The following is a 26492-nucleotide window of genomic DNA, read 5'->3' on the forward strand; positions in this document are numbered from 1 at the left end:
GTGTTGGTCTGATTTAGTGGAGGGTGGAACAGGGTTTACCCAGAATGCGGTTGATAGTTGAAGAACGGAGAAACTGATTGCCACTCAGATTTCCTGCGGTACTTGAACGGGTCGTTGTGGAGAATAATCCCTTTCTCAGTGAGAAGCTCAAACGATCTCTTGGGGAAAGTGGATCCAAACCTCCTGTTTGAACCCCAGCTCAGTTTGGAGCTCAGTTGATCCTTCCAGGGAGAGAAGGTCCTAGAGATCCAGTTAGCAGGATGACTTCCTGCTGAGAGGCAAAGAGAAAACAAAGCTAAACTCAGGTTGACAAAAACTCAGTTTGACTCAGCAAAACTCAGCTTGGCTAGAGTGCCCTAAACTGGCAAACACTCTGGCGTCGAGGTAGTGGCAGTCAGCAGCTTAGGAACACTCCGTTAACGAGGAAACCATCAGCAGGTGTGTGAGGAGGCGGACCAGAACCAGGCGCCTCCTGGTGGATGAAGGGAGACAAACACAAAGACATGAGTCCTGACATATTTAGTTCAAACATTCAGGTTTTCATTGGTCTTTAATCCTTGGTGACCTATGAGCATGCTAACAGGCAGCGCTAACTAGCGCCCAGCTAACTAATGACCGACTGCTCGTTAGTAACCTTCCTCCTTTCTCCTTGTGTTTCACTTGTAGAAACTTCCGTAAACAGCTGAGGATGGTGGGCAGCCGCAGGGTGAAGGTCCAGAGTGAGTCAGCCAACGTCTGCCTGATGGTCTGCTTGGTTTGCATCTGTCTGCAGAGAATCGCATCCAAACGCTTCATCCAGTCTTTCTGCACGGAGCGACCGTGCAGTCTGAGCTGGAGGCAGAACGCCTGCAGTTCTCACACTCGTTACACCTTTCTACTTTAGGTTGAAAGAAAAACAAATGAAAACATGGATTTTATTGGACCGTTTGCTTTATTCTAGAAACAGCAGTCAGAGTTTTAATGTCTGTAAGATAATAATAATAATAATAATATTAATAATAATTTGGTTCCCCATGAAATACATTAATAACCCCCCCCCCCCACAAAAAAATATATGCAAGCCATAACACTTCATTTCTCACTTACATTTTCAATGTAATTTTTATTGTGAAATTTCTACAAAGGAAAATTATTCTATATGTTAGATATTATATATTAGAACATGAAGTTAAATAGACATTAACATAAACTTAAAAGCTCACCATATAGCTACTTAAAGCGGGATTCTGTCACAGGAATTTGATATAAAAGGTAAAATATCCGACCACTTAGAAAGAAATTTGATCATTTTTAGCAACAATTATTTATTAAAAAAACAACAAAACAAAATTCAATAAATCAATTGTAATTCGGTATAAACAGATCAATAACCAAAAATCTATATCAACATTTATATCATCAAAACAATCCCTGATAACTGAAAAAATAAAGCTGCCCATTCTTTTTATTTCTAGTAATAAGGCGTTCCATATCCTCCGAAGTCAGATCGAAGTCCAGGAAGTGTTTACGTCCCTGTCTGTCCCCTGGGGGGCGTCCTCTGGCTGCCATCAGGTTTCTAAATGCTGGGACCGACTTTGACTGCTGTCTTTTCTTTCTTCTTTTATTCTTTAACCAAATCTCCCGCTGCACAGATCTGGGTGTGCGTCTTCCTCTCCGCTCTGCCGCGTGCCGACGCCCCTTTTTATTCACCCATTTTTTTCCACACCAAAAAAACTGGATTTTATTTTTACGGCACCAATGGCTTGTTTTTCTGACCGTAGGCCGACAGGAAACAGGGAGGAGAGACATGCAGCAAAGGACCACAGGTCGCATTCGAACCCAGGTCGAGGTCTAAGGCCTCCGTACGTGGGTCATGCGTGCTAACCGTCGCGCCACCTTGCACACCCCCCCAAAAAAAACAGCATTTTAATGCCCAACATCAGTTTTAACCAGCGGAGATTTAAAATAATATTAATGAAATAATAACTGGATTAACAAACAGTTTATCTGTACACTTTAATGAACTTCTAAAGGAAAACAACATAGTGGTTATTTTACAAACAGGTGGATAAAAAAACCTGGATGGTGAATTTATTCCTGCTTCGTTTCTCAGTTTGCTGCTGAAAGATGAGGAACAACAGGAAATTATTTATTTTATTGATTTTATTCTATTGGGACACATCCTCTGCTTTGGGGCCCCACCTCAATCAAGGGCCCTTCGGATCTTCCTTACTATTCCACCTGATACGGGCCCCTGGTTAGAGTAGAATAGACCTTCATCGTTTCTACCAGCAGCAAATAAAGAAACAGGAACTGTTTCAGATTTAAGCTTAAGCCTTTCATATCAGTCCATATTGGTAGCTTTATTAGCTTAGCTTAGCCTAGCTTAGCAGTGTGACAGGTTGAATCCTGCAGAGCTAAAGCTCACCCGCCTTAATGTGAGCAGGAGGATTGAAAAACGATGAAACTGAGGTTAATATTTCTAAATGTGTTGGAGGTCCATCAGCCGCTCCTCGCTGCACCTGCAGCACCTGCAGCGCCTGCAGCACCTGCAGCGCCTGCTGCACCTGCAGCACCTCCCTCTGTCCAAACTGCTTTAGATGAAATGATTCCCGACATCAGAGGTGATTTCAAAGCAAATATTTGGTCTTTTTAATGGTAACAAACCTTTAGGTGAATAAAACTCTTTCATTGAAGGTTCATCTCATCTCTGAGCAAAACGTCTAAAACTGAAGTTCAGACGAAGCTGAAGCTCCGTTTGTTTCTCTGCGTCACAAATCATGACTTCAGCCTGTTAATAAGAATAAAGTTTGGATTGTTTTCCCGCCTAACGATCAAGCTTTGGTCGTCAGCCTCATGAAACCCTACGGGGTGCCTTTAGGATCATAGAATCATTTTTTCACCTTTTTTATGTTTTGGGGTTTTAATTTTTTTTATTCCCGATCCATCTTTTAGGGAACACCATTATGTGGTTTCCCTCTCTTTTGTTTAAGTGTTTAAAACCCCTCTGTTATTTTTTATAGAAAAGCATTGGGGGTTACTTTTCTTCATGAACCCCAATAATGAAGGGGGAGTGCTTCTATGAGGGGAATTGGTATATTATACGTTTTAATAACAGGCATTTTTCAGCCATTTCACTGAGATATGAATTATTTCTAAGCTAAACTAGTTTATGAATAATTTAAAGCTTCTTATCTAGACTGTTTCATCAAAAGGGTTTATATGACATCAAAGCCTTAAAAAAAATTGTCCTGATTAATAAGGGTTTTTTTCCCACCTTATGTGTTTTTTTTGATTGAGGTTTTAGAGCCTGAATTTGAATTTCCCCGCAGCGAGCGGGCCCCGAGCGCCTGAAAAAATTTAAAGGGCCCCCATCCTTTCCCCCAAAAACACAGAAAAAATAAAAAATCCAGATTACCTAAAACTAAAATAATTTAAAGTTTTTGAAAAAACTTAAATTAAAATTTCCATTAAAAAATTAAAAAATTTCCCAAATGACGTCCCTTTTTTGGGAAAAAAAATGGAAACCCTTTTTCCCTTTTTCTGCATTGTTTGGAGTTGACAAACAACATCGGGGCACCATCAAGCATCAGAGTAAAACCCCAAAAGGGTATATTTTTATTTTTTTATATTGGGTTTTTTTATTTTTTTTAATAGGCCCTTTTTTACACCAAAAAACAAAAATAATTTAGAAGGAAACCCCCCCCCACCCCCGGGAAAAAAAACAATGGGCATCCTGAAATTTCCCCTTTATAGCGGTTTTACCCAAAATTTTTTCCCAACAATATTAGCAAACATCCTAAACTAGAAACGTGAAACAAACATGAAATCACTGACACTGAAATAGGTGGAGGACCCCCCCCCACCCAGCACTGTCAAATGATAACCCCCCCCCTGCAGAAAACACTGTTAAAATGATAAAACCCCAAAAAAACCCCCCCCCCCCCCATAAAAAAAAAAACATCTGTTAGATGATAAACCCCCAAACCCCCCCCCCCCAGAAAACATCGTTAAAAATTATAAACCCCCCAAAACCCCCCCCCCCCCCCGCCCCAGAAAAAAACAACTGTTAGATGATAAACCCCCAAAACCCCCCCCCCCCCCCCCAGAAAACATCTTTTGAAAGATAAACCCCAAACCCCCCCCCCCCCCCCCCCCCAAATAAAAACATCTAGAGATATAAAAACCCCCCCCAGCAGAAAAAAATCTGTTAGATATAACCCCCCCCCACAGAAAAAAAACTGTTAGATTTATAAAACCCCCAAACCCCCCCCCCCCCCCCCCCCCGTAAAAAACAACAAACAATGATAACCCCCCCCCCTTTTTAAAACCCTCTGTTAGATGAAAACCCCCCCCCCCCAAAAACCCTCTGTTTGATGTAACCCCCCCCCCGCAGAAAACACTGTTTGATGGGTAAACCCCAAACCCCCCCCCCCCCCGCCCCAGTAGAAAACAAACTATCAATGATAAACCCCCCCCAAATAAAAACATCTGTTTTTTAAAAGATAACCCCCCCCCCCCGCAGAAAAACATCGTTTGATGAAAACCCCCCCCCAACAAAAAAACATCTGTTAGGATGATAAAACCCCCCCCCCCCACCCCCCCCCCCCCCCAGCAAAAAACATTTTGTTTTGATGATAACCCCCCCCCAGCAGAAAAAAATCTTTTTAATATAAACCCCAAACCCCACCCCCCCCCCGCCCCAGCAGAAAACATCGTTTTGTGGGTAACCCCCCCCCCCCTGCAGAAAACATCTATCAGATGATAAACCCCAAACCCCCCCCCCCCCCGCCCCAGTAGAAAACATCTGTTAGATGATAACCCCCCCCCCCTGCAGAAAACATCTGTTAGATGATAAACCCCAAACCCCCCCCCCCCCCCCCCCCCAGCAGAAAACATCTGTTAGATGATAACCCCCCCCCAGCAGAAAACATCTGTTAGATGATAACCCCCCCCCAGCAGAAAACATCTGTTAGATGATAAACCCCAAACCCCACCCCCCCCCCGCCCCAGTAGAAAACATCTGTTAGATGATAACCCCCCCCCAGCAGAAAACATCTGTTAGATGATAACCCCCCCCCCCTGCAGAAAACATCTGTTAGATGATAAACCCCAAACCCCCCCCCCCCCCCCGCCCCAGTAGAAAACATCTGTTAGATGATAACCCCCCCCCCTGCAGAAAACATCTGTTAGATGATAAACCCCAAACCCCCCCCCCCCCCCCGCCCCAGCAGAAAACATCTGTTAGATGATAACCCCCCCCCAGCAGAAAACATCTGTTAGATGATAAACCCCAAACCCCACCCCCCCCCGCCCCAGCAGAAAACATCTGTTAGATGATAACCCCCCCCCAGCAGAAAACATCTGTTAGATGATAACCCCCCCCCAGCAGAAAACATCTGTTAGATGATAAACCCCAAACCCCACCCCCCCCCGCCCCAGCAGAAAACATCTGTTAGATGATAACCCCCCCCCAGCAGAAAACATCTGTTAGATGATAAACCCCAAACCCCACCCCCCCCCGCCCCAGCAGAAAACATCTGTTAGATGATAACCCCCCCCCCCTGCAGAAAACATCTATCAGATGATAAACCCCAAACCCCCCCCCCCCCCGCCCCAGTAGAAAACATCTGTTAGATGATAACCCCCCCCCCCTGCAGAAAACATCTGTTAGATGATAAACCCCAAACCCCACCCCCCCCCGCCCCAGCAGAAAACATCTGTTAGATGATAACCCCCCCCCAGCAGAAAACATCTGTTAGATGATAAACCCCAAACCCCACCCCCCCCCGCCCCAGCAGAAAACATCTGTTAGATGATAACCCCCCCCCCCCTGCAGAAAACATCTATCAGATGATAAACCCCAAACCCCCCCCCCCCCGCCCCAGTAGAAAACATCTGTTAGATGATAACCCCCCCCCCCTGCAGAAAACATCTGTTAGATGATAAACCCCAAACCCCCCCCCCCCCCCCCCCAGCAGAAAACATCTGTTAGATGATAACCCCCCCCCAGCAGAAAACATCTGTTAGATGATAACCCCCCCCCAGCAGAAAACATCTGTTAGATGATAAACCCCAAACCCCACCCCCCCCCCCGCCCCAGTAGAAAACATCTGTTAGATGATAACCCCCCCCCAGCAGAAAACATCTGTTAGATGATAACCCCCCCCCCCCTGCAGAAAACATCTGTTAGATGATAAACCCCAAACCCCCCCCCCCCCCCCGCCCCAGTAGAAAACATCTGTTAGATGATAACCCCCCCCCCTGCAGAAAACATCTGTTAGATGATAAACCCCAAACCCCCCCCCCCCCCCGCCCCAGCAGAAAACATCTGTTAGATGATAACCCCCCCCCAGCAGAAAACATCTGTTAGATGATAAACCCCAAACCCCACCCCCCCCCGCCCCAGCAGAAAACATCTGTTAGATGATAACCCCCCCCCAGCAGAAAACATCTGTTAGATGATAACCCCCCCCCAGCAGAAAACATCTGTTAGATGATAAACCCCAAACCCCACCCCCCCCCGCCCCAGCAGAAAACATCTGTTAGATGATAACCCCCCCCCAGCAGAAAACATCTGTTAGATGATAAACCCCAAACCCCACCCCCCCCCCGCCCCAGCAGAAAACATCTGTTAGATGATAACCCCCCCCCCCCTGCAGAAAACATCTATCAGATGATAAACCCCAAACCCCCCCCCCCCCCGCCCCAGTAGAAAACATCTGTTAGATGATAACCCCCCCCCCCTGCAGAAAACATCTGTTAGATGATAAACCCCAAACCCCCCCCCCCCCGCCCCAGTAGAAAACATCTGTTAGATGATAACCCCCCCCCAGCAGAAAACATCTGTTAGATGATAACCCCCCCCAGCAGAAAACATCTGTTAGATGATAACCCCCCCCCCCTGCAGAAAACATCTGTTAGATGATAAACCCCAAACCCCCCCCCCCCCCCCGCCCCAGTAGAAAACATCTGTTAGATGATAACCCCCCCCCAGCAGAAAACATCTGTTAGATGATAACCCCCCCCCCCTGCAGAAAACATCTGTTAGATGATAAACCCCAAACCCCCCCCCCCCCCCCCGCCCCAGTAGAAAACATCTGTTAGATGATAACCCCCCCCCCTGCAGAAAACATCTGTTAGATGATAAACCCCAAACCCCACCCCCCCCCCCGCCCCAGTAGAAAACATCTGTTAGATGATAACCCCCCCCCAGCAGAAAACATCTGTTAGATGATAACCCCCCCCCCTGCAGAAAACATCTGTTAGATGATAAACCCCAAACCCCCCCCCCCCCCCCCGCCCCAGTAGAAAACATCTGTTAGATGATAACCCCCCCCCAGCAGAAAACATCTGTTAGATGATAACCCCCCCCCCAGCAGAAAACATCTGTTAGATGATAAACCCCAAACCCCACCCCCCCCCGCCCCAGCAGAAAACATCTGTTAGATGATAACCCCCCCCCCCCTGCAGAAAACATCTGTTAGATGATAAACCCCAAACCCCCCCCCCCCCCCGCCCCAGTAGAAAACATCTGTTAGATGATAACCCCCCCCCAGCAGAAAACATCTGTTAGATGATAACCCCCCCCCAGCAGAAAACATCTGTTAGATGATAAACCCCAAACCCCACCCCCCCCCCGCCCCAGCAGAAAACATCTGTTAGATGATAACCCCCCCCCCCTGCAGAAAACATCTATCAGATGATAAACCCCAAACCCCCCCCCCCCCCCCGCCCCAGTAGAAAACATCTGTTAGATGATAACCCCCCCCCAGCAGAAAACATCTGTTAGATGATAACCCCCCCCCAGCAGAAAACATCTGTTAGATGATAAACCCCAAACCCCACCCCCCCCCCGCCCCAGCAGAAAACATCTGTTAGATGATAACCCCCCCCCCTGCAGAAAACATCTATCAGATGATAAACCCCAAACCCCCCCCCCCCCCCGCCCCAGCAGAAAACATCTGTTAGATGATAACCCCCCCCCCCCTGCAGAAAACATCTATCAGATGATAAACCCCAAACCCCCCCCCCCCCCCCCCCGCCCCAGCAGAAAACATCTGTTAGATGATAAACCCCCCCCCCAGCAGAAAACATCTATCAGATGATAACCCCCCCCTGCAGAAAACATCTGTTAGATGATAACCCCCCCCCCTGCAGAAAACATCTATCAGATGATAAACCCCAAACCCCCCCCCCCCCCGCCCCAGCAGAAAACATCTGTTAGATGATAACCCCCCCCCCCTGCAGAAAACATCTATCAGATGATAAACCCCAAACCCCCCCCCCCCCCCCGCCCCAGCAGAAAACATCTGTTAGATGATAAACCCCCCCCCCAGCAGAAAACATCTATCAGATGATAACCCCCCCCTGCAGAAAACATCTGTCAGATGATTCTCCAGTTAAAGTCAGTCCTGTTTTCAGCTGTAACTCTCTCTTGTATTCAAACCCTTTCAGTCTTCATCGGTAACTCTCTCTCTCCCCTAACCCCGTCAGCCTTGGTCGCCCGCCGAGCCCAGAGCTTCAGCCGCTCCTGGAGTGACCCCTCCCCCGTCCAGCCTGAGTCTGCTTCTGACTCCAGAGACGGTGAGTCTGAGAACGCGCTCTGCTTTGCTGCTGAAAGGCGCTTCATTCCCTGCAACCTTTTTCATTTTACTGCATTTTAACATCAGATCTCAGTTTATCGCCAAAAAAACACATTTTAAACGTTTCTATGAAGAAATAGAGACCCCCCCCCCTCCACCTATATAACAGATGCACTTCCTTCAGTCATCCTCAGGAGTTTCTGCTTTAGTCAGTCTGGATGAAGAACATCCCTGAACAGGACCTTCTGTAGATGCTGATGCTGCAGAGGTCAGTCTACAGACCGTCTGGAGAACCCGTTTCAGATTGGGATCAACCATTGAATGGCTGCTATTAGCCGTTATCAGTCCATCTTTCCGTCCGGTCGGACTGTCCTGCCCCTGCTGCAGAGAAACAAGGATCCTCCATAACTTTGACAGAGAAGGTTTGCAGTTGATCTATAACCATGTTGAGGCGGATGACTGAACGGAGGTCTGGGAGATGCTGTGGTCTGGAGACGCTCCACAGGAAATCAGACGTCCTTGTTTCTTCTCTAACGCTCTGAGGGACTTTACATCCCAGCTCAGTGGACTGGGACAAATAAAACACTGCAGCGCATCAGTTAGTCGTTGGTCATGTGACAAAATGTGAAGTTTAAGGGGTATGAATACTTTTGGAAGGCTTTATATAAAGGACGCCCCCACCTACATGGTGACACAGGTCCACATGTAGACCTCCACACAGATGGAACAAACACTCGCTGATTTCCACAGGCGCTGCTCCTCCGTCCGTCAGGATCCGCCCTGATCCACTGAGCCATCTTCATCCCGCCTTCCTGCCCCCCACCCGCCTGCTGGTGCCTGCCATGGCCGCCTGCCTTTTGCCAACCCGCCTGCTGCATGGTGTCATGTCTGGTTATGTGGGGGGGTGCAGAGGGAGGCTGCTGCGTTCCTCCAGGTGGGGGGCTTTTAACGGGGTGCGCCCCGCTCCTCTCACCCTTGCTCTGGTGTGTGCGGCAGGTGCAGAGCTGCAGACCTCCTCAGGGACTCTGGATGAAGGGTTGGGTGAGGATGCTGAGTGGGAGGAGGAGAGGCTGTCCTGCCAAGGAGAGGATTTCATCCCGCCTAAAGTTATGGTCAGTAAACTTTATTTCTTCCTTAAATTAATTCAAAGCTTAATATCAACCGAACCAATAAAGAAAGGCTGATTCCAACATTAACTAAAACCTTCATGGAGTTTAAGCCAAAATATTCTGCTGTTTAAAGAAATGTTCAAATGAACCTATAAACTTATGAAGTGTTAAAGACAGCAGTAGGAATTATGAATTTTAATAAATGTTTCCCTCCTCCAGAGGATAAAATGGTGTGAATCGTGGCCTTCTTTCTGTCATAAGGGAATTCTACCAATGAGCTTCCACAGATTCTCCACCATGAACAGAATCAACAATAAATCTGGATCCAGGCTCAAAATGAGCTCCTTGATATGTGCTTGAGAATGGCTTAGTCTCCGGTTAAACCCAGGTTTAAAGCCTTGCAGGGCAGCCTAAAGCCCACTGCCAACATTAAGACAGAAAAAAGAAAAATAACAAACGGTCAGTTCAGGGGTTTGAGAAAATATGGGAATCAGGAAATTATCTATAAACCAAACTGAACGATTGTTGATCTCTACTTAAAAAACTATTTAGACTTTAAAATGGAAAAACTTTAAATCTTTTTATTTAAAAATTCAGTGTATAACATGGATGCATAAAAAACCTCATTTTATTTCAGTGTTAAATTCTGTTTAAAGTAACAGATTATAATTAAAAATGTCTCCTTTACTGGTTGATGATTTCTTTTATTCAGACCCTGATGAGTTTTAATTAGTTACTGCTGGAATAGAGGATCTAGAGGACTCAGAGTTTTATGGATTAATGTTATAATTAAAGTAATATTCTTCTTGAATCTTAAATGTTGTGAAGTTTTGTTTCCTTCTAACTGGACTTGTCAAACTTCTTATTTCTGACTAGCCCTTCATTTTTAAATGAGTGAATTGTTGTGAAAAGCACGGATCACCTTCTAATGTTACACGTTTAGTTCTGTTGTTTTCCAGCTTTCTTCTTCTTCTTCTTGCGTCTGACGCAGCCGTTAATGATGTTATTATTATTTCACAGCTCATCTCCTCTAAAGTACCGAAGGCCGAATATGTTCCCAACATCATCCGGAGGGACGATCCCTCCATCATCCCTATTCTATACGTGAGTACTGAATGCTAACTTACTTCCGTTACTGTCGGCTGGTCTGGTGCATTGTGGGAAATTTCTGACGTGTTAGAAATGAGCGTATTTTGGGTGAAGCATCACTGCATTGTAGCGGGTATCAAAGCCCTGATTAGACGGTTGGACCAATCTAAACACTGGAACTCAGCTGCTCCCAGTGAGCATCACACTCTTCAGTGAGGAAGCTGAAAGATGAACATTTTATTTTAGCAGCTTTTGATGTAAATCAGAATAAAAACAGACTCTGGTCTTTTCATAACTAACTTTTTCTGCTATTTAAAGACGCGGTCTGACTGAAGGACGCCTGTTTTTTTTCTGTGGAAGTTTTCCACTCAGGTTAAATAAAAGCAGCTGATTGGTGGAACGATGGAGACCTGGCTGTTTCTCAGCTAATCTGTTCTACTGTAATTCATGAAGTTAAGAGATTCTGAAAGGTTTGTCTTAATTAGGGGAAAACGGCCAGAGAGGAAGGTTCACAGCTAGTGATGCTACGGCTGACCCCCTTTAAAACGCAGCAGTGATCCTGATGTTAGCGTGAAGTGATTGAGGCGTTTCCCATTCATCGCTGCTTCTTTCCATTTCTACTGTTAGACGTAGTTTGAATTCAGCCAAACTGGGAGCTGATATCTATTCCTGTTGGTTGTTTAGCAGAATATTAATGCATGTTTTTAATGTTGTGTTTAAAGGACCATGAACACGCCACCTTTGATGACATCCTGGGTAAGTTCTGCTCCTCCTCTCTGAATGCTCACAGCGCCTCATGTTGTTAAAGGATGTGAGTTTAGAGGAGGTTGAGTGCAGAGATGACTCACTGGTTCTGGAGGAATCCATGTTTCTCACCAGAAAGCTGAGTGGGAAAAGTGACGCCTCACTTTGGTTTCCCTCCAGAGGAGATAGAGAAGAAGCTGAGTTCCTACAGGAAAGGCTGCAGAATCTGGAACATGCTGATTTTCTGCCAGGTAACCGACAGCCAGCAGCCTGGAGACCATCCTCCGTTACTTCATGCTAAAACCATTTCATCCTCTAAGAACCTTTGGACCACAGGTACCTTAGAAAGCAAAGCCAAGCTGTAGCTGATCATCAGACAGAGCAATCAGCAACAGCAGCAGTTCAGAACAAACGTTTAGGCTCAGAAGAACCAAAACTGAAAAGTTCATTTCTTAAATTAATATCATTATAACTGGATAATTTTTTAATGCTTAAACTTTCTGTCAGAAGAGCAAAGATGAGCTCTAACAGAGCAACAGCTGCATGCCCGCTCAGCTGCTCACTGCTGTTAAGCTGCACATCATAAAACATGGCAACTCATTGCTTCTCATGCTACGTTCACACCTAAAGCAGCAGAAGCAGCAAGTTTACATTCAAAGTCAATGATTGACGCGCATCAAGGTGTAGCATCAGAGCAGCATCAGAGCAGCAGGAGCTTCTGAGCATCTGAGGCGCTTCACAAGCAGCAGCTGCTGGACGCGCCGCATCAACCAATGAGAGAAGCTGATCTGGGAGCTGGCAGGGAGTCAGACGCAGCACTGCTGATGCAGAGCGCTATGATCACTCCTCTGGAACAGTTTATTAACGCCTAAATTAACTTCAAATGTAGAAACCTGCCGGCAGAATATGTTGGCTTTTATTATCCTGCTGCCTGCAGTTTGTAGCACAGACCTGAAAAACGCTAACATCTACTTCCAGCCGCCACCAACAGGAGGGGAAAACCCTGGAGAGGCGAGCGGGCCTGAGGCAGCTGCTGCTGGGGATTCCCAGTGACAGCGCAGCGCCGGTATGTGGGGGTCTGAGCGGCTCCCACAGAGAAATAATCTTTGAAGGCAGGATGGTAATCTGGATGAACTGACTGCACAGACCATGTTTTCAGGAGGACTTTCTCACTTCAACATAGATTCTAACTACTTTCTACCCGCTGATCACAGCTAATATAGCAAAGCTGCTCTCTGGCATCGAACACAGGAGCAGCAGAAGCATCTGGACTCACTTTTCCACCACGCAGATAAAGCAGTGAAGATGCTTCAGCCGTGCGTCAGATCTAAACTTTGTACAAGCAGCAGAAATGAAGCAGCAGACGTGTTTTTTCTGCTGCTGCTGAACGTAGCATCACAGAACCAGCAGCAGGAAGTGACATCATCAGTGTTGATCAGCTGCCTGATATTAACAGCAGCAGGGAGATGAGCGGCGCTCATCAGAGAAATGATCCATTTTTCTGCTGCTGCTGACGGACTCAGCTGCTCATTTAACACCTTTAGCAGGAATAGAAAACACTTTACAGGATTTTATGGTTAATTCTTCACTATTCGGTCATTCTGAGTCACTTTTCTAAGGTCCACATTTGTGTGACCATTTTTTATATAAGCTTTTCGCTGCTTTAAAAACACCAGAATTTCCCTATTGAGGGAGAATAAAGGGATTTTCTACTCTACTCTATTCTATTCTATGCTGATAGTGTGACCTCTGTTTTCAGGGGGGTATATTCTATTCTACTCTATTCTATTCTATGCTGATAGTGTGACCTCTGTTTTCAGGGGGGTATATTCTATTCTACTCTATTCTACTCTATGCTAATAGTGTGACCTCTGTTCTCAGGGGGGTCTATTCTATTCTACTCTATTCTACTCTATGCTAATAGTGTAACCTTTGTTCTCAGGGGGGTCTATTCTATTCTACTCTATTCTATTCTATGCTGATAGTGTGACCTCTGTTCTCAGGGGGGTCTATTCTACTCTATTCTTTCTACTCTACTCCCCTCTATTCTATTCTACTCTATGCTAATAGTGTGACCTCTGTTCTCAGGGGGGTCTATTCTACTCTATTCTTTCTACTCTACTCCCCTCTATTCTATTCTACTCTATGCTAATAGTGTGACCTCTGTTTTCAGGGGGGTCTATTCTATTCTACTCTATTCTACTCTATGCTAATAGTGTAACCTTTGTTCTCAGGGGGGTCTATTCTACTCTATTCTTTCTACTCTACTCCCCTCTATTCTATTCTACTCTATGCTAATAGTGTGACCTCTGTTCTCAGGGGGGTATATTCTATTCTACTCTATTCTACTCTATGCTAATAGTGTGACCTCTGTTCTCAGGGGGGTCTATTCTATTCTACTCTATTCTACTCTATGCTAATAGTGTAACCTTTGTTCTCAGGGGGGTCTATTCTACTCTATTCTTTCTACTCTACTCCCCTCTATTCTATTCTACTCTATGCTAATAGTGTGACCTCTGTTCTCAGGGGGGTCCAGGGCATCTCTACCTGCTGAAGAATAAAGTTGCGACCTTCGCCAAGGTAGAGAAGGAGGAAGACATGGAGCAGTGAGTGTTTTATGATTTGCTCATTTTTGTTTTCTTGCTTCCAACATGAAAAAGACAGGACTGAATATTTATGGGACATCGAGCAGTTTGATGGCAGCTCTATGAAATGTTCTGACCTCTGACCCCTGAAGACCTTTAAATATAATATATAATAAAAAGCTTCCAAATCGGCTGCTTTAGCCTGTTTAATTCAAATGTAGAAATGAGTTTGTTTATAATAAACATAGAAACGGTCCAATCAGAATTCTTCCCTTCATGATGAACTGAGTCCCTTAGAAAGTAGCGTTTAGCGAGAGCGCTCCAGTCTGACGCTGCTAACAGATGAAAATGATCCGTCACGCTTCAGCAGTAGAAGAAGAAGACTGAATTATCTGCTGAACCACCATGTGACTGGTTGTAACCTGATGACCCTGTTAGTCCCGCCTCAGGTCTACCAGCTTTACCAGGGCGCTGTGGGTAGTGTCTTTAATAATGCGCCTGCAAACAGGAAGATGATGTAACCAATCAGGGGCCAAAAACAAGATAACATAGATGGTTAATGAAATGAAAACCCGACCAAAACATTTCTCTGTAGCACAGTTTTAAAAACGTACTTCAGTACCCTGTAGTCAGACGGAGGACATTACCAACAGAAACATGGCTGCCAGCTCTGGCTGATAGCTTGGATCAGATCTAGACCGTGTTTTTTTTTTTTTTATTGAAATGGGGAGAACATTGAAGAAAAACAGCCAGAAAGATGGCTGGATCCTTGTTTCTCTGAGCAAAGCGGACCTCTGCTCTCCAGCAGGACCATCAGAGAATGGTTTGATCCAATATGGAGCAGAAAGCCTTTTAGCACAAAATGAATAAACCAAAGACACCTTCAGAGCCACCGGTCTGCATCTGGACAGAACAACTTCTCATTCTTATACATGCCTCTAATTAAAAAACCAACTGGTGATCTACAGTGGAGGATTTTACACGGCGTCATCGCCTTAAACTGGTTTTTATCGGTTATTTATCAAGGTTTTTTAAACACCTTTCTGAGGCCTGTCTGAAAGCGTGTTTTTATGGAATTAATAAGAGTAAAGACCATTTTTAGCCTTTTAATTAGTGTTTTTAGTCTTTTTGGGATGGTTTTTTATAAATTCTCTATTTATAGAAGTTTGCCAGAATAGAAGAAATGAGCCAAAGGCCGACTTTTAAATGTTTTAATGAGTGAAGCAAAGATGGCCGTTAACCTGTCCTGCAGAGACAGACTGCAGGACGGAGCTCACCTTGATGCCGTGGCTCTGTGGAGGTTAAAGCCACAATAAGATGGAGTTTCCCTTCCATTCAGAACATGGAGGATTTTATTCAGCTGTGGGGTTTTATTTCATTATCCATTAATTTGAATTTATAGAGACTATTGATGAATCTTTAGTTGCTTGAAAAATTCCTAAGCTTTTAAAGTTTAGTCAATATAGAGTGTAAAGTTCTTTATCAGAGCTCTGTGTGACGGAATAACTTAGAATATGTTGTAAGGAATCTGATTGGGGTTGACGGGAAGATGGATGCTTCTCTGTGTTTCAGCCTTTGACGGTTCTTACTGACTGTTTTTTTTACCTTGTCTTTGTGTCGTGTTTTCAGGTTCTGGAGGCGTCTCAGCAGGCTGATGAGCAAACTGAACCCGGAGCCTAACCTGATCCACGTAATGGGCTGCTATGTGCTGGGAAGTGCTAATGGAGAAAAGGTTTGAAGCTTCCAGGACCGCCATTCATTGCAGACTTTATCGGACAGCTAAATATGAGTTTATACTAACTGTTACCATGAGCCTGTAATAGGGATGGAAAGGTTTATGAAAACCGTCCGAAATGTTCGGTTCGACCGTCTCGGTTCGGTTCGCATGTGTTGCGTTCGGTTCATGCGCTGCTCCTTTTTCTCATAGGCAAATCGTTTACACTCCAGAGCAGAAGGTGGCGGTATGGGTGGGCATATTCTAGGCACTCTGAGTGTCTCTGGGCGTTTCTCAATTCACGAGAACGCGAGTACGTACTCGCGTTCTCGTCAACTCCGTTCTTGGCGAGAACGCAGGAAGATCGGACTTGACGAGAACGCGAGCACGCAAGCACGTATGCGTATTGGAGCAGAAGCGTACTCGTGACGTCATCACATGCAACGTTGTTTAGCATTTCTTTAACAGTCAAAACTACTTATTCCCTACACAAAACATTTTGAAAACAATATTTTTAATTTCTAAAGCTTAAAAAACATTAAAAAAATTACCGAACCGCAAAAAAACGCCATCAGAACGAGCGGTAGTTCACACATAACTAGAGCGAGAGAAGTGCGCTACAGACGGGGTAAATTTAGCCCTGGCTGCGGTTACCCTCGGAGGTCTGCTGGTCACTCTGGTCCGCTCAACGTCGGACTTTTTTTTTAAATTTCGCACTAACTCTGTAAACAGGCCACACAGGGAGGCTTCAATGTATAATGTTATCGCCTCAAACGATTTCAAAACGTACTTTTGAAGAACAACAGCAGCAGAAAAGGGAATGTTTAACTTAACACTGTGAGCGCTGTCTGGAATCAAGCTGCGGCCGCGGGGCATTCTGGGGAAGCGCTCAGTCTGAAGAACGCACAAGTCTGCTCTGATGCATGCTCGATAAAGAGGGCGGGGCCAGAACAACATCCGGGGATATGGTGCGTTCTCGATCTGGCGTTCTCGAGAATTGGAACGGTACTCGGGCTGAGGCTGATGGCGTGTCACGAGTACACGAGAACGCTCAAGAACGCATATTTAGAAACGCTATCTGTGTGATTAGAGTGTCAGTCTCTGTGGGGGAGGAAGAGTTGTAGAAGATGGAAAAGTAAATGTGTAAACATGTAATTAGAGTGAGAGCTGGAGGTGCTGCCTGTGCAGCTTAATATAGTGGTTGTCAAGAAGTCATCACTCCCTATCTTTGGAAAAGTGTTGCTCTTCACCCACTGCTTACCATGAGCTGGTAAATCATGCTAACTGTTACCATGAGCCGGTAAATCATGCTAACTGTTACCATGAGCTGGTAAACCATGCTAACTGTTACCATGAGCCGGTAAATCATGCTAACTGTTACCATGAGCCGGTAAATCATGCTAACTGTTACCATGAGCCGGTAAATCATGCTAACTGTTACCATGAGCTGGTAAACCATGCTAACTGTTACCATGAGCCGGTAAATCATGCTAACTGTTACCATGAGCCGGTAAATCATGCTAACTGTTACCATGAGCTGGTAAACCATGCTAACTGTTACCATGAGCTGGTAAACCATGCTAACTGTTACCATGAGCTGGTAAACCATGCTAACTGTTACCATGAGCCGGTAAACCATGCTAACTGTTACCATGAGCCGGTAAACCATGCTAACTGTTACCATGAGCCGGTAAACCATGCTAACTGTTACCATGAGCCGGTAAACCATGCTAACTGTTACCATGAGCCGGTAAACCATGCTAACTGTTACCATGAGCAGTAAACCATGCTAACTGTTACCATGAGCTGGTAAATCATGCTAACTGTTACCATGAGCTGGTAAACCATGCTAACTGTTACCATGAGCTGGTAAATCATGCTAACTGTTACCATGAGCTGGTAAACCATGCTAACTGTTACCATGAGCTGGTAAACCATGCTAACTGTTACCATGAGCTGGTAAACCATGCTAACTGTTACCATGAGCGGTAAACCATGCTAACTGTTACCATGAGCGGTAAACCATGCTAACTGTTACCATGAGCTGGTAAATCATGCTAACTGTTACCATGAGCTGGTAAACCATGCTAACTGTTACCATGAGCTGGTAAACCATGCTAACTGTTACCATGAGCGGTAAACCATGCTAACTGTTACCATGAGCTGGTAAACCATGCTAACTGTTACCATGAGCCGGTAAATCATGCTAACTGTTACCATGAGCGGTAAACCATGCTAACTGTTACCATGAGCTGGTAAATCATGCTAACTGTTACCATGAGCTGGTAAACCATGCTAACTGTTACCATGAGCTGGTAAACCATGCTAACTGTTACCATGAGCGGTAAACCATGCTAACTGTTACCATGAGCTGGTAAACCATGCTAACTGTTACCATGAGCTGGTAAAGCATGCTAAATGTTACCATGAGCCGGTAAACCATGCTAACTGTTACCATGAGCCGGTAAATCATGCTAACTGTTACCATGAGCCGGTAAATCATGCTAACTGTTACCATGAGCCGGTAAATCATGCTAACTGTTACCATGAGCTGGTAAACCATGCTAACTGTTACCATGAGCCGGTAAATCATGCTAACTGTTACCATGAGCCGGTAAATCATGCTAACTGTTACCATGAGCCGGTAAATCATGCTAACTGTTACCATGAGCCGGTAAATCATGCTAACTGTTACCATGAGCTGGTAAACCATGCTAACTGTTACCATGAGCGGTAAACCATGCTAACTGTTACCATGAGCTGGTAAACCATGCTAACTGTTACCATGAGCTGGTAAACCATGCTAACTGTTACCATGAGCTGGTAAACCATGCTAACTGTTACCATGAGCTGGTAAACCATGCTAACTGTTACCATGAGCGGTAAATCATTGAAAGATTGCGCTGACTTTCTCCCTTCACTCTGCAGAACGCTGCAAATCATGTTTTCGTTTTTCATAGGATGACTGAGTCTCTGCTGTGGAGAAATAATTGTTTAAATAATCCCAGTCATGAAGTTCTCTATCAGTGCAGAACCTTTTTCTGCTGCATTTGTTGCTGGTCGTGGGGGGGGGGGAGGCACGGCGGCAGGCAGCAGTGGGTGAAGAGCAACACTTTTCCAAAGATAGGGAGTGATGACTTCTTGACAGCCACTATATTAAGCTGCACAGGCAGCACCTCCAGCTCTCACTCTAATTACATGTTCACACATTTACTTTTCCTTCTTCTACAACTCTTCCTCCCCCACTGAGACTGACACTCTAATCACACAGAGACACTCAGAGAGCCTAGAATATGCCCACCCACCAAACTGTTCATATTTAGACACCATGCCCCTCCAGACCTGCTGCACTACAGGAACAAACACATGCATCCATTCCCTGCTATCCGCATCCACACTTCTCAATAAGGAACAATAATGAAACGATGACCATTTCTGCAAAGCTAAAGTTGGAGGGAACAACAAAAGATGAAGCCAGTCTCCAAAGACAGAATACTGAATATTTAGGAAAATGATTTGACTTTAAGAAAGAGCTCCTGATGTCTATTAACAGGTGTTTTTGCTGAACATAATAACTGAGCTAGCAGCAAACCTGCAGACGCTAAACAAAGAACATTCCCGCTGCTTCTGCCTGACGGGAATAAAGTGGGAAATGAATGTTTCTAAGATGAGGGACTTCATCATCTGTTCTGCAGGACATGATTTTATCTGAATAAAGGAGCCTGAAGCTGCATCCATTTCTATCCAGGAGGAACATATTCACACCTGAGAGCTGTTTGCAAATGTCAGCAACAGGCTGCAGAAATCCCAGCTATGCTCTCTATCTGATGACGGAGTCTCAGTCCAAACCCCTCTGACTGGTCTGCAGGGTCAGAGGTCACTGCTGTCTATCCATCAGCCTGCGATGAGTTGGTCGAGGTTTGGATCCAAGCATCCATATAACATCAGATTAAAGAAAGGAGTTCCTCACCTGGTGGCACAGGTGGATCCTAAGTGGATAACATTTACCTCAGAGTTAGCATACAGACATATATATTCAGAAATAACTATGGTGTACAATGAACAGGAACGTTCCCACGGTAACCAGATCAATCAAAAGCGTCAAATTCATCATCAGTGCATGAAATTGCTTGGAAACTACAGGCTGATTAAATCTGGTTGGATCTCTTAGAACCAGCCGACAGCAACCCTTGGACAGGAAGACGCTCCCTGTTGGAGCATGAAGGGTTAAAATGGTTCAACTGAGCTTCTGCTCATCGTATAACCAGGATTTTATCAGCATTTCTGAGCCAAAGGGAAACATCTTACCTCTTGGTGCCGTGGCTAAAGCTAGCTGCTAATCTGATAGGGTCCAAACAAAAGCTAAGTCACACCAAGTCATAAAAACATTGCAGCAGTTTACGTGACAATGAAACCATCGCCTCACAAACAGAGACCCTGATGGTCATATCCATGGTGATGCGGTGCGCCACCAGTGATTCCGTTTGTTAAACTATGGCTGTTTCTCAATCTGTGTACTTGTGCGTCCTTGTGAAACGCCATCATCCTCAGCCCTTGTACTGTTCCAATGCACTAGAACAACAGACTGAGAACGGACAAAGTCCCCGGATGTTGTTCTGGCTCCTCCCTCTTTACCCAGCATGCAATAGAGCAGACTTTTCCGTTCTCCAGACTGACAGCTGTACCAGCTAACGTTAGCCCGTCCGCAGAGCCAGGGCTAACGTCAGCCAGGGCTAACACAGCCAGGGCTAACATCAGCCCTGACTGCGTTAGCCCGTCCCTGGCTCTGCGGATGGGCTAACGCACGACTATGCAGAGAGATATAGACGGGCTAACGTTAGCCCTGGCTGCCGTTAGCCTTGGAGGTCCGCTGGTTGTCGCGGTCCTCTCAACTTTGGAAATCTTTTTTTTAATTACGCATTAAATTAGTTAATGGGCCATATAGTGACGCTTGCGTGTATAATATTGTAACGCCGGTGAGTGTTACAAACAATCAGGCTTAGTTGACTGTTTATCAACGGTGTTTATTTATTCTACAACAACTCCGCTAGGGATGCAGCACAACACTTCAGTAAACACAACAGCCTTATCACTCAGGGTGAAACTCACATGCCCTCAACACACACCCCCAAAACAGCATGAACTTAGGCAAATACGAACAATAAACAACATGAGCAACATTCAAACAGAATAACAAGGAAATAAACAAGCAAACAAACCAAAACAGTGCCCCATAATGCACCTCTTCGTCCAGCCGCTGCAATATTCTCGCCTCAAATGACCTTAAAACGTACTTTTATTGAACAACAGAAAGAGAACTTTTAACTTTCAATGGAGCGCTCCATTGAAAGCTGCTGCTGGGACAGCTGTCCACTCTGATGCATACTGGGCAAAGAGGGCGGGGCGGGAACAACATCCAAGGATTTGGTGCGTTCTCCATCCGACGTTCTCAGCAATTGGAACAGTGCTCAGGCGGTGGATGATGGCGTATCATGAGCTCACAAGAACGCTCGAGAACGCATGTTGAGAAACGGCCCAGACTTTCCTGGGTTCTAGTCAAGAACATATTTGGGGAGGACACGAGTCCGTCCTCACCTTTTTTTTTTATTAAGAAACTGCCAATGTTTGAGTGTTTTTTGGCTACAGTTCCCTCTAACTGTACATTCAGAACCATCCAGACAGAACAGAATATACAGCTGTGTCAGATTGTGGCAGATGGTGGTAGATTGTGGTAGGTGGTGGCAGATGGTGGCAGATTGTGGCTGATGGTGGCAGATTGTGGCTGATGGTGGTAGATTGTGGTAGATGGTGGCTGATGGTGGTAGATTGTGGCAGACTGTGGCAGAGTGTGGTAGATTGTGGCTGATGGTTGCTGAGGGGGTAGATTGTGGTAAGATGTGGTAGACTGTGGTAGATTGTGGTAGATGGTAGCTGATGGTGGTAGAGTGTGGTAGATTGTGGTAGATGGTGGCTGATGCTGGCAGATGGTGGTAGATTGTGGTAGATTGTGGTAGATTGTGGCTGATGGTGGTAGAGTGTGGTAGATTGTGGTAGATGGTGGCTGATGCTGGCAGATTGTGGTAGATTGTGGTAGACTGTGGTAGAGTGTGGTAGATGGTAGCTGATGGTGGTAGATTGTGGTAGATGGTAGCTGATGGTGGTAGAGTGTGGTAGATTGTGGCTGATGGTGGCTGATGCTGGCAGATGGTGGTAGATTGTGGTAGATTGTGGCTGATGGTGGCTGAGGGGGTAGTTTGTGGTAGAGGTGGCTGATGGTGGTAGATTGTGGCAGACTGTGGCAGAGTGTGGTAGATTGTGGCTGATGGTTGCTGAGGGGGTAGATTGTGGTAAGATGTGGTAGACTGTGGTAGATTGTGGTAGATAGTGGCTGATGGTGGTAGATTGTGGTAGATTGTGGCTGATGGTGGTAGATTGTGGTAGATTGTGGTAGACTGTGGTAGAGTGTGGTAGATGGTAGCTGATGGTGGTAGATTGTGGTAGATTGTGGCTGATGGTGGTAGATTGTGGTAGATTGTGGTAGATTGTGGCTGATGGTGGTAGATTGTGGTAGACTGTGGTAGATTGTGGTAGATGGTAGCTGATGGTGGTAGATTGTGGTAAATTGTGGTAGATTGTGGCTGATGGTAGTAGATTGTGGTAGATTGTGATAGATTGTGGCTGATGGTGGTAGATTGTGGTAGACTGTGGTAGAGTGTGGTAGATGGTAGCTGATGGTGGTAGATTGTGGTAGATTGTGGCTGATGGTGGTAGATTGTGGTAGATGGTAGCTGATGGTGGTAGATTGTGGTAGATTGTGGTAGATTGTGGCTGATGGTGGTAGACTGTGGTAGATTGTGGTAGATTGTGGCTGATGGTGGTAGATTGTGATAGATGGTAGCTGATGGTGGTAGATTGTGGTAGACTGTTGTAGATTGTGGTAGATTGTGGCTGATGGTGGTAGACTGTGGTAGATTGTGGTAGATAGTGGCTGATGGTGGTAGATTGTGGTAGATTGTGGCTGATGGTGGTAGACTGTTGTAGATTGTGGTAGATTGTGGCTGATGGTGGTAGACTGTTGTAGATTGTGGCTGATGGTGGTAGATTGTGGTAGATTGTGGCTGATGGTGGTAGACTGTTGTAGATTGTGGTAGATTGTGGCTGATGGTGGTAGACTGTTGTAGATTGTGGTAGATTGTGGCTGATGGTGGTAGACTGTGGTAGATTGTGGTAGATAGTGGCTGATGGTGGTAGACTGTTGTAGATTGTGGTAGATTGTGGCTGATGGTGGTAGACTGTTGTAGATTGTGGTAGATTGTGGCTGATGGTGGTAGACTGTGGTAGATTGTGGTAGATTGTGGCTGATGGTGGTAGATTGTGGTAGATTGTGGTAGATAGTGGCTGATGGTGGTAGACTTTTGTAGATTGTGGTAGATTGTGGCTGATGGTGGTAGACTGTTGTAGATTGTGGTAGATTGTGGCTGATGGTGGTAGACTGTGGTAGATTGTGGTAGATTGTGGCTGATGGTGGTAGATTGTGGTAGATTGTGGCTGATGGTGGTAGACTGTTGTAGATTGTGGTAGATTGTGGCTGATGGTGGTAGACTGTGGTAGATTGTGGTAGATTGTGGCTGATGGTGGTAGACTGTGGTAGATTGTGGTAGATTGTGGCTGATGGTGGTAGATTGTGATAGATGGTAGCCGATGGTGGTAGATGGTGGTAGACTGTTGTAGATTGTGGTAGATTGTGGCTGATGGTGGTAGACTGTGGTAGATTGTGGTAGATAGTGGCTGATGGTGGTAGACTGTTGTAGATTGTGGTAGATTGTGGCTGATGGTGGTAGACTGTTGTAGATTGTGGTAGATTGTGGCTGATGGTGGTAGACTGTTGTAGATTGTGGCTGATGGTGGTAGATTGTGGCTGATGGTGGTAGATTGTGGTAGATTGTGGCTGATGGTGGTAGACTGTTGTAGATTGTGGTAGATTGTGGCTGATGGTGGTAGACTGTTGTAGATTGTGGCTGATGGTGGTAGATTGTGGCTGATGGTGGTAGACTGTTGTAGATTGTGGTAGATTGTGGCTGATGGTGGTAGATTGTGGTAGATTGTGGCTGATGGTGGTAGACTGTTGTAGATTGTGGTAGATAGTGGCTGATGGTGGCTGATTGTGGTAGAGGTGGCTGATGGTGGTAGATTGTGGTAGACTGTTGTAGATTGTGGTAGATTGTGGTAGACTGTTGTAGATTGTGGTAGATTGTTGTAGATTGTGGTAGATAGTGGCTGATGGTGGCTGATTGTGGTAGAGGTGGCTGATGGTGGTAGATTGTGGTAGACTGTTATAGATTGTGGTAGATTGTGGTAGACTGTTGTAGATTGTGGTAGACTGTTGTAGATTGTGGTAGATTGTGGTAGATGGTGGCAGATTGTGGCAGATTTTGGGCCTCTGTTTGACGAGCAGCTCGATTTGAAGAATCATGTCCGTCTGAACTCCTCATCCTCTTCAACCCTCTTCCCAACATGAGTCAGGAACAATTTGAAATAAGTTAACGTTTATGCAACAGAAACACTACATTGGTTTTCCCACTGTGACCCTGAAATTATTCTTTAAATTAATTAAATACTTTTAGAGGGATGTTCTTGGCATCTTCTCCTTTTTTCTATTAAACCCAAACAGTAAATATCCCCTTTAAACCTTGAAAGCTGTCGTTTTTCTGTGTTAGAAATTGTGCAGTGATTGTGAACGGAGCACAGAGCTGCACAGTGTGACATTTAGCCTCTCCTCCTCAGAGGCCTGGAACATGTTGCATGAGGAGGGAAGGGCTGATTCACTGCATTTAACAATTTTCCTGCCCCCACCCCCCCACCCCCCGTCATTGCCTGTGTGGCTCTGCAAGCTCAGCTGGAGAGCTGCTAAGAATAGCTGGACCACCTGCAGAAACTGCATCTCTGCCTCCCTTTCTGCTAAAGCAGCTGCTTTAATAGTTTGAAAGATCCAGATGACCCTTCTTTAATCCAAACAGGAACAATTAAACTTCCTGGTGAGGAATTTACACACTCAGGATGGAGAAGGTTTAATTACATCCACTTAAAAACATTTGGTGCAGAGAAATCACAGAGCTTTTGAGTTTACATTGAAAGGTCAAGAAATTATGGGATTTCTGGGAGACTTTCTCTCCTCAGACCAAAGTTAGGAGGCTTTCTATCTAAAGCTCAGTGGTGTGTAGGCATTCACTGCCAGTCTATGTGGTATGTGGGCAATGAAATGGAATAATGCAAACATCATGTTTCCATCAGTCAACAGACCGAAATCAACAGAACCAGCAGTCCTACTGATACTAACAACATTGAGAGTAGTAGTGGTGAATTGTGAACCTTAACACACAACCATCAGAGTCAATTGAATGCCTTCCAAAGTCTTCACACTAGGTTACAAGCATCATGCGACTCTTCCATCTTGCATTGAAATACAGTTTAAAGTGATATTTAACACTCTCCACCGAGAAGCAAAACGTGAGTACAGACACACAGTTTGAAATATACCTTTTTTTGAGGAATATAATGATAAAAAGTCAACAATGAACCGCACCTCTTAGTGCAAATGAGTTGAACCTACTTAAGCAAAGCCTGTCAACATGTCGCATTGGGCAAAATTAAAAACCAAACGGCCTACCTTAAAGCTATCTTGATCGAGGGACTTTTTGCAAGTTGCAATTTATTCCAGATTCCACTTTGATCCACATGGTTTAACACACATGGACAGCACTGCTAGCAATCAATGGATTATGTCTGCGTTGCTCATTAACATTAGAATGATTAAAAGATGCAAAACCCCATCATCCACCGCAACATATTTTTGCAAAACATTCACACATAAATTTGCCAAATATAAGAGGAACATCATAGTTTGGTCTAAAGAAAGCATTTTAGTTTTATTATTAGTTAGTTCGTTGCAAGGATTTTACAGGTTTGAAATTAAAGAAATAGAAAATGACATCATCTGCCAACCGCCACAAGGATGAGCATGAAGGAGGGGCTAAAGATGCTGCATGCATCATTTAGGGAGTAAAGATCACTGCTTCAGCTCCTTCAGTTATTTACTGTCACAGGTAGGAGCTTCGGCCGGAGAGGAAGGGTTGGAGCCGCTATGATTGAAGGAGGGCCGGGTTCTGCTGGTTTTCTCAACTGATTTCTCACTGCTACTGTCTGAGCACCAGGATGCTTTCTCACCGGTCCTGGTGATTTAGGAAGGAAGGAAGGAAGGAAGGAAGGAAGGAAGGAAGGAAGGAAGGAAGGAAGGAAGGAAGGAAGGAAGGAAGGAAGGAAGGAAGGAAGCAAGGAAGGAAGGAAGGAAGGAAGGAAGGAAGGAAGGAAGGAAGGAGGGAGGGAGGGAGGGAGGGAGGAAGGAAGGAAGGAAGGAAGGAAGGAAGCAGGGAGGGAGGGAGGGAGGGAGGGAGGAAGAAGGCAGGAAGGAAGGAAGGAAGGAAGGAAGCAAGCAGGGAGGGAGGGAGGGAGGGAGGGAAGGAAGGAAGGAAGGAAGGAAGCAAGGAAGGAAGGAAGGAAGGAAGGAAGGAAGGAAGGAAGGAAGGAAGGAAGGAAGCAAGGAAGGAAGGAAGGAAGGAAGGAAGGAGGGAGGGAGGGAGGGAGGAAGGAAGGAAGGAAGGAAGGAAGGAAGGAAGCAGGGAGGGAGGGA

The 26492-nt window shown here is 45.4% G+C and overlaps 1 protein-coding gene across 2 annotated transcripts in view; it reads left to right on the top strand.

Moving 5' to 3' along the window:
• Nucleotides 1-26492, top strand: part of nsmfb (NMDA receptor synaptonuclear signaling and neuronal migration factor b) — a 68936-nt gene that overhangs the window by 33432 nt on the left and 9012 nt on the right. For both annotated transcript variants that reach the window (XM_038276103.1, XM_038276104.1), the window contains 8 exons: nucleotides 667-719; nucleotides 8476-8565; nucleotides 9561-9676; nucleotides 10694-10777; nucleotides 11485-11518; nucleotides 11687-11757; nucleotides 14033-14112; nucleotides 15721-15823. In XM_038276103.1, coding sequence (XP_038132031.1) covers nucleotides 667-719; nucleotides 8476-8565; nucleotides 9561-9676; nucleotides 10694-10777; nucleotides 11485-11518; nucleotides 11687-11757; nucleotides 14033-14112; nucleotides 15721-15823 — 631 coding nt within the window. The remainder of the gene's footprint in view (nucleotides 1-666; nucleotides 720-8475; nucleotides 8566-9560; nucleotides 9677-10693; nucleotides 10778-11484; nucleotides 11519-11686; nucleotides 11758-14032; nucleotides 14113-15720; nucleotides 15824-26492) is intronic.

This window comes from Cyprinodon tularosa, unplaced genomic scaffold, assembly GCF_016077235.1.
Source record: "Cyprinodon tularosa strain WSP-4 unplaced genomic scaffold, ASM1607723v1 ctg997, whole genome shotgun sequence".
NCBI lineage: Eukaryota > Metazoa > Chordata > Actinopteri > Cyprinodontiformes > Cyprinodontidae > Cyprinodon > Cyprinodon tularosa.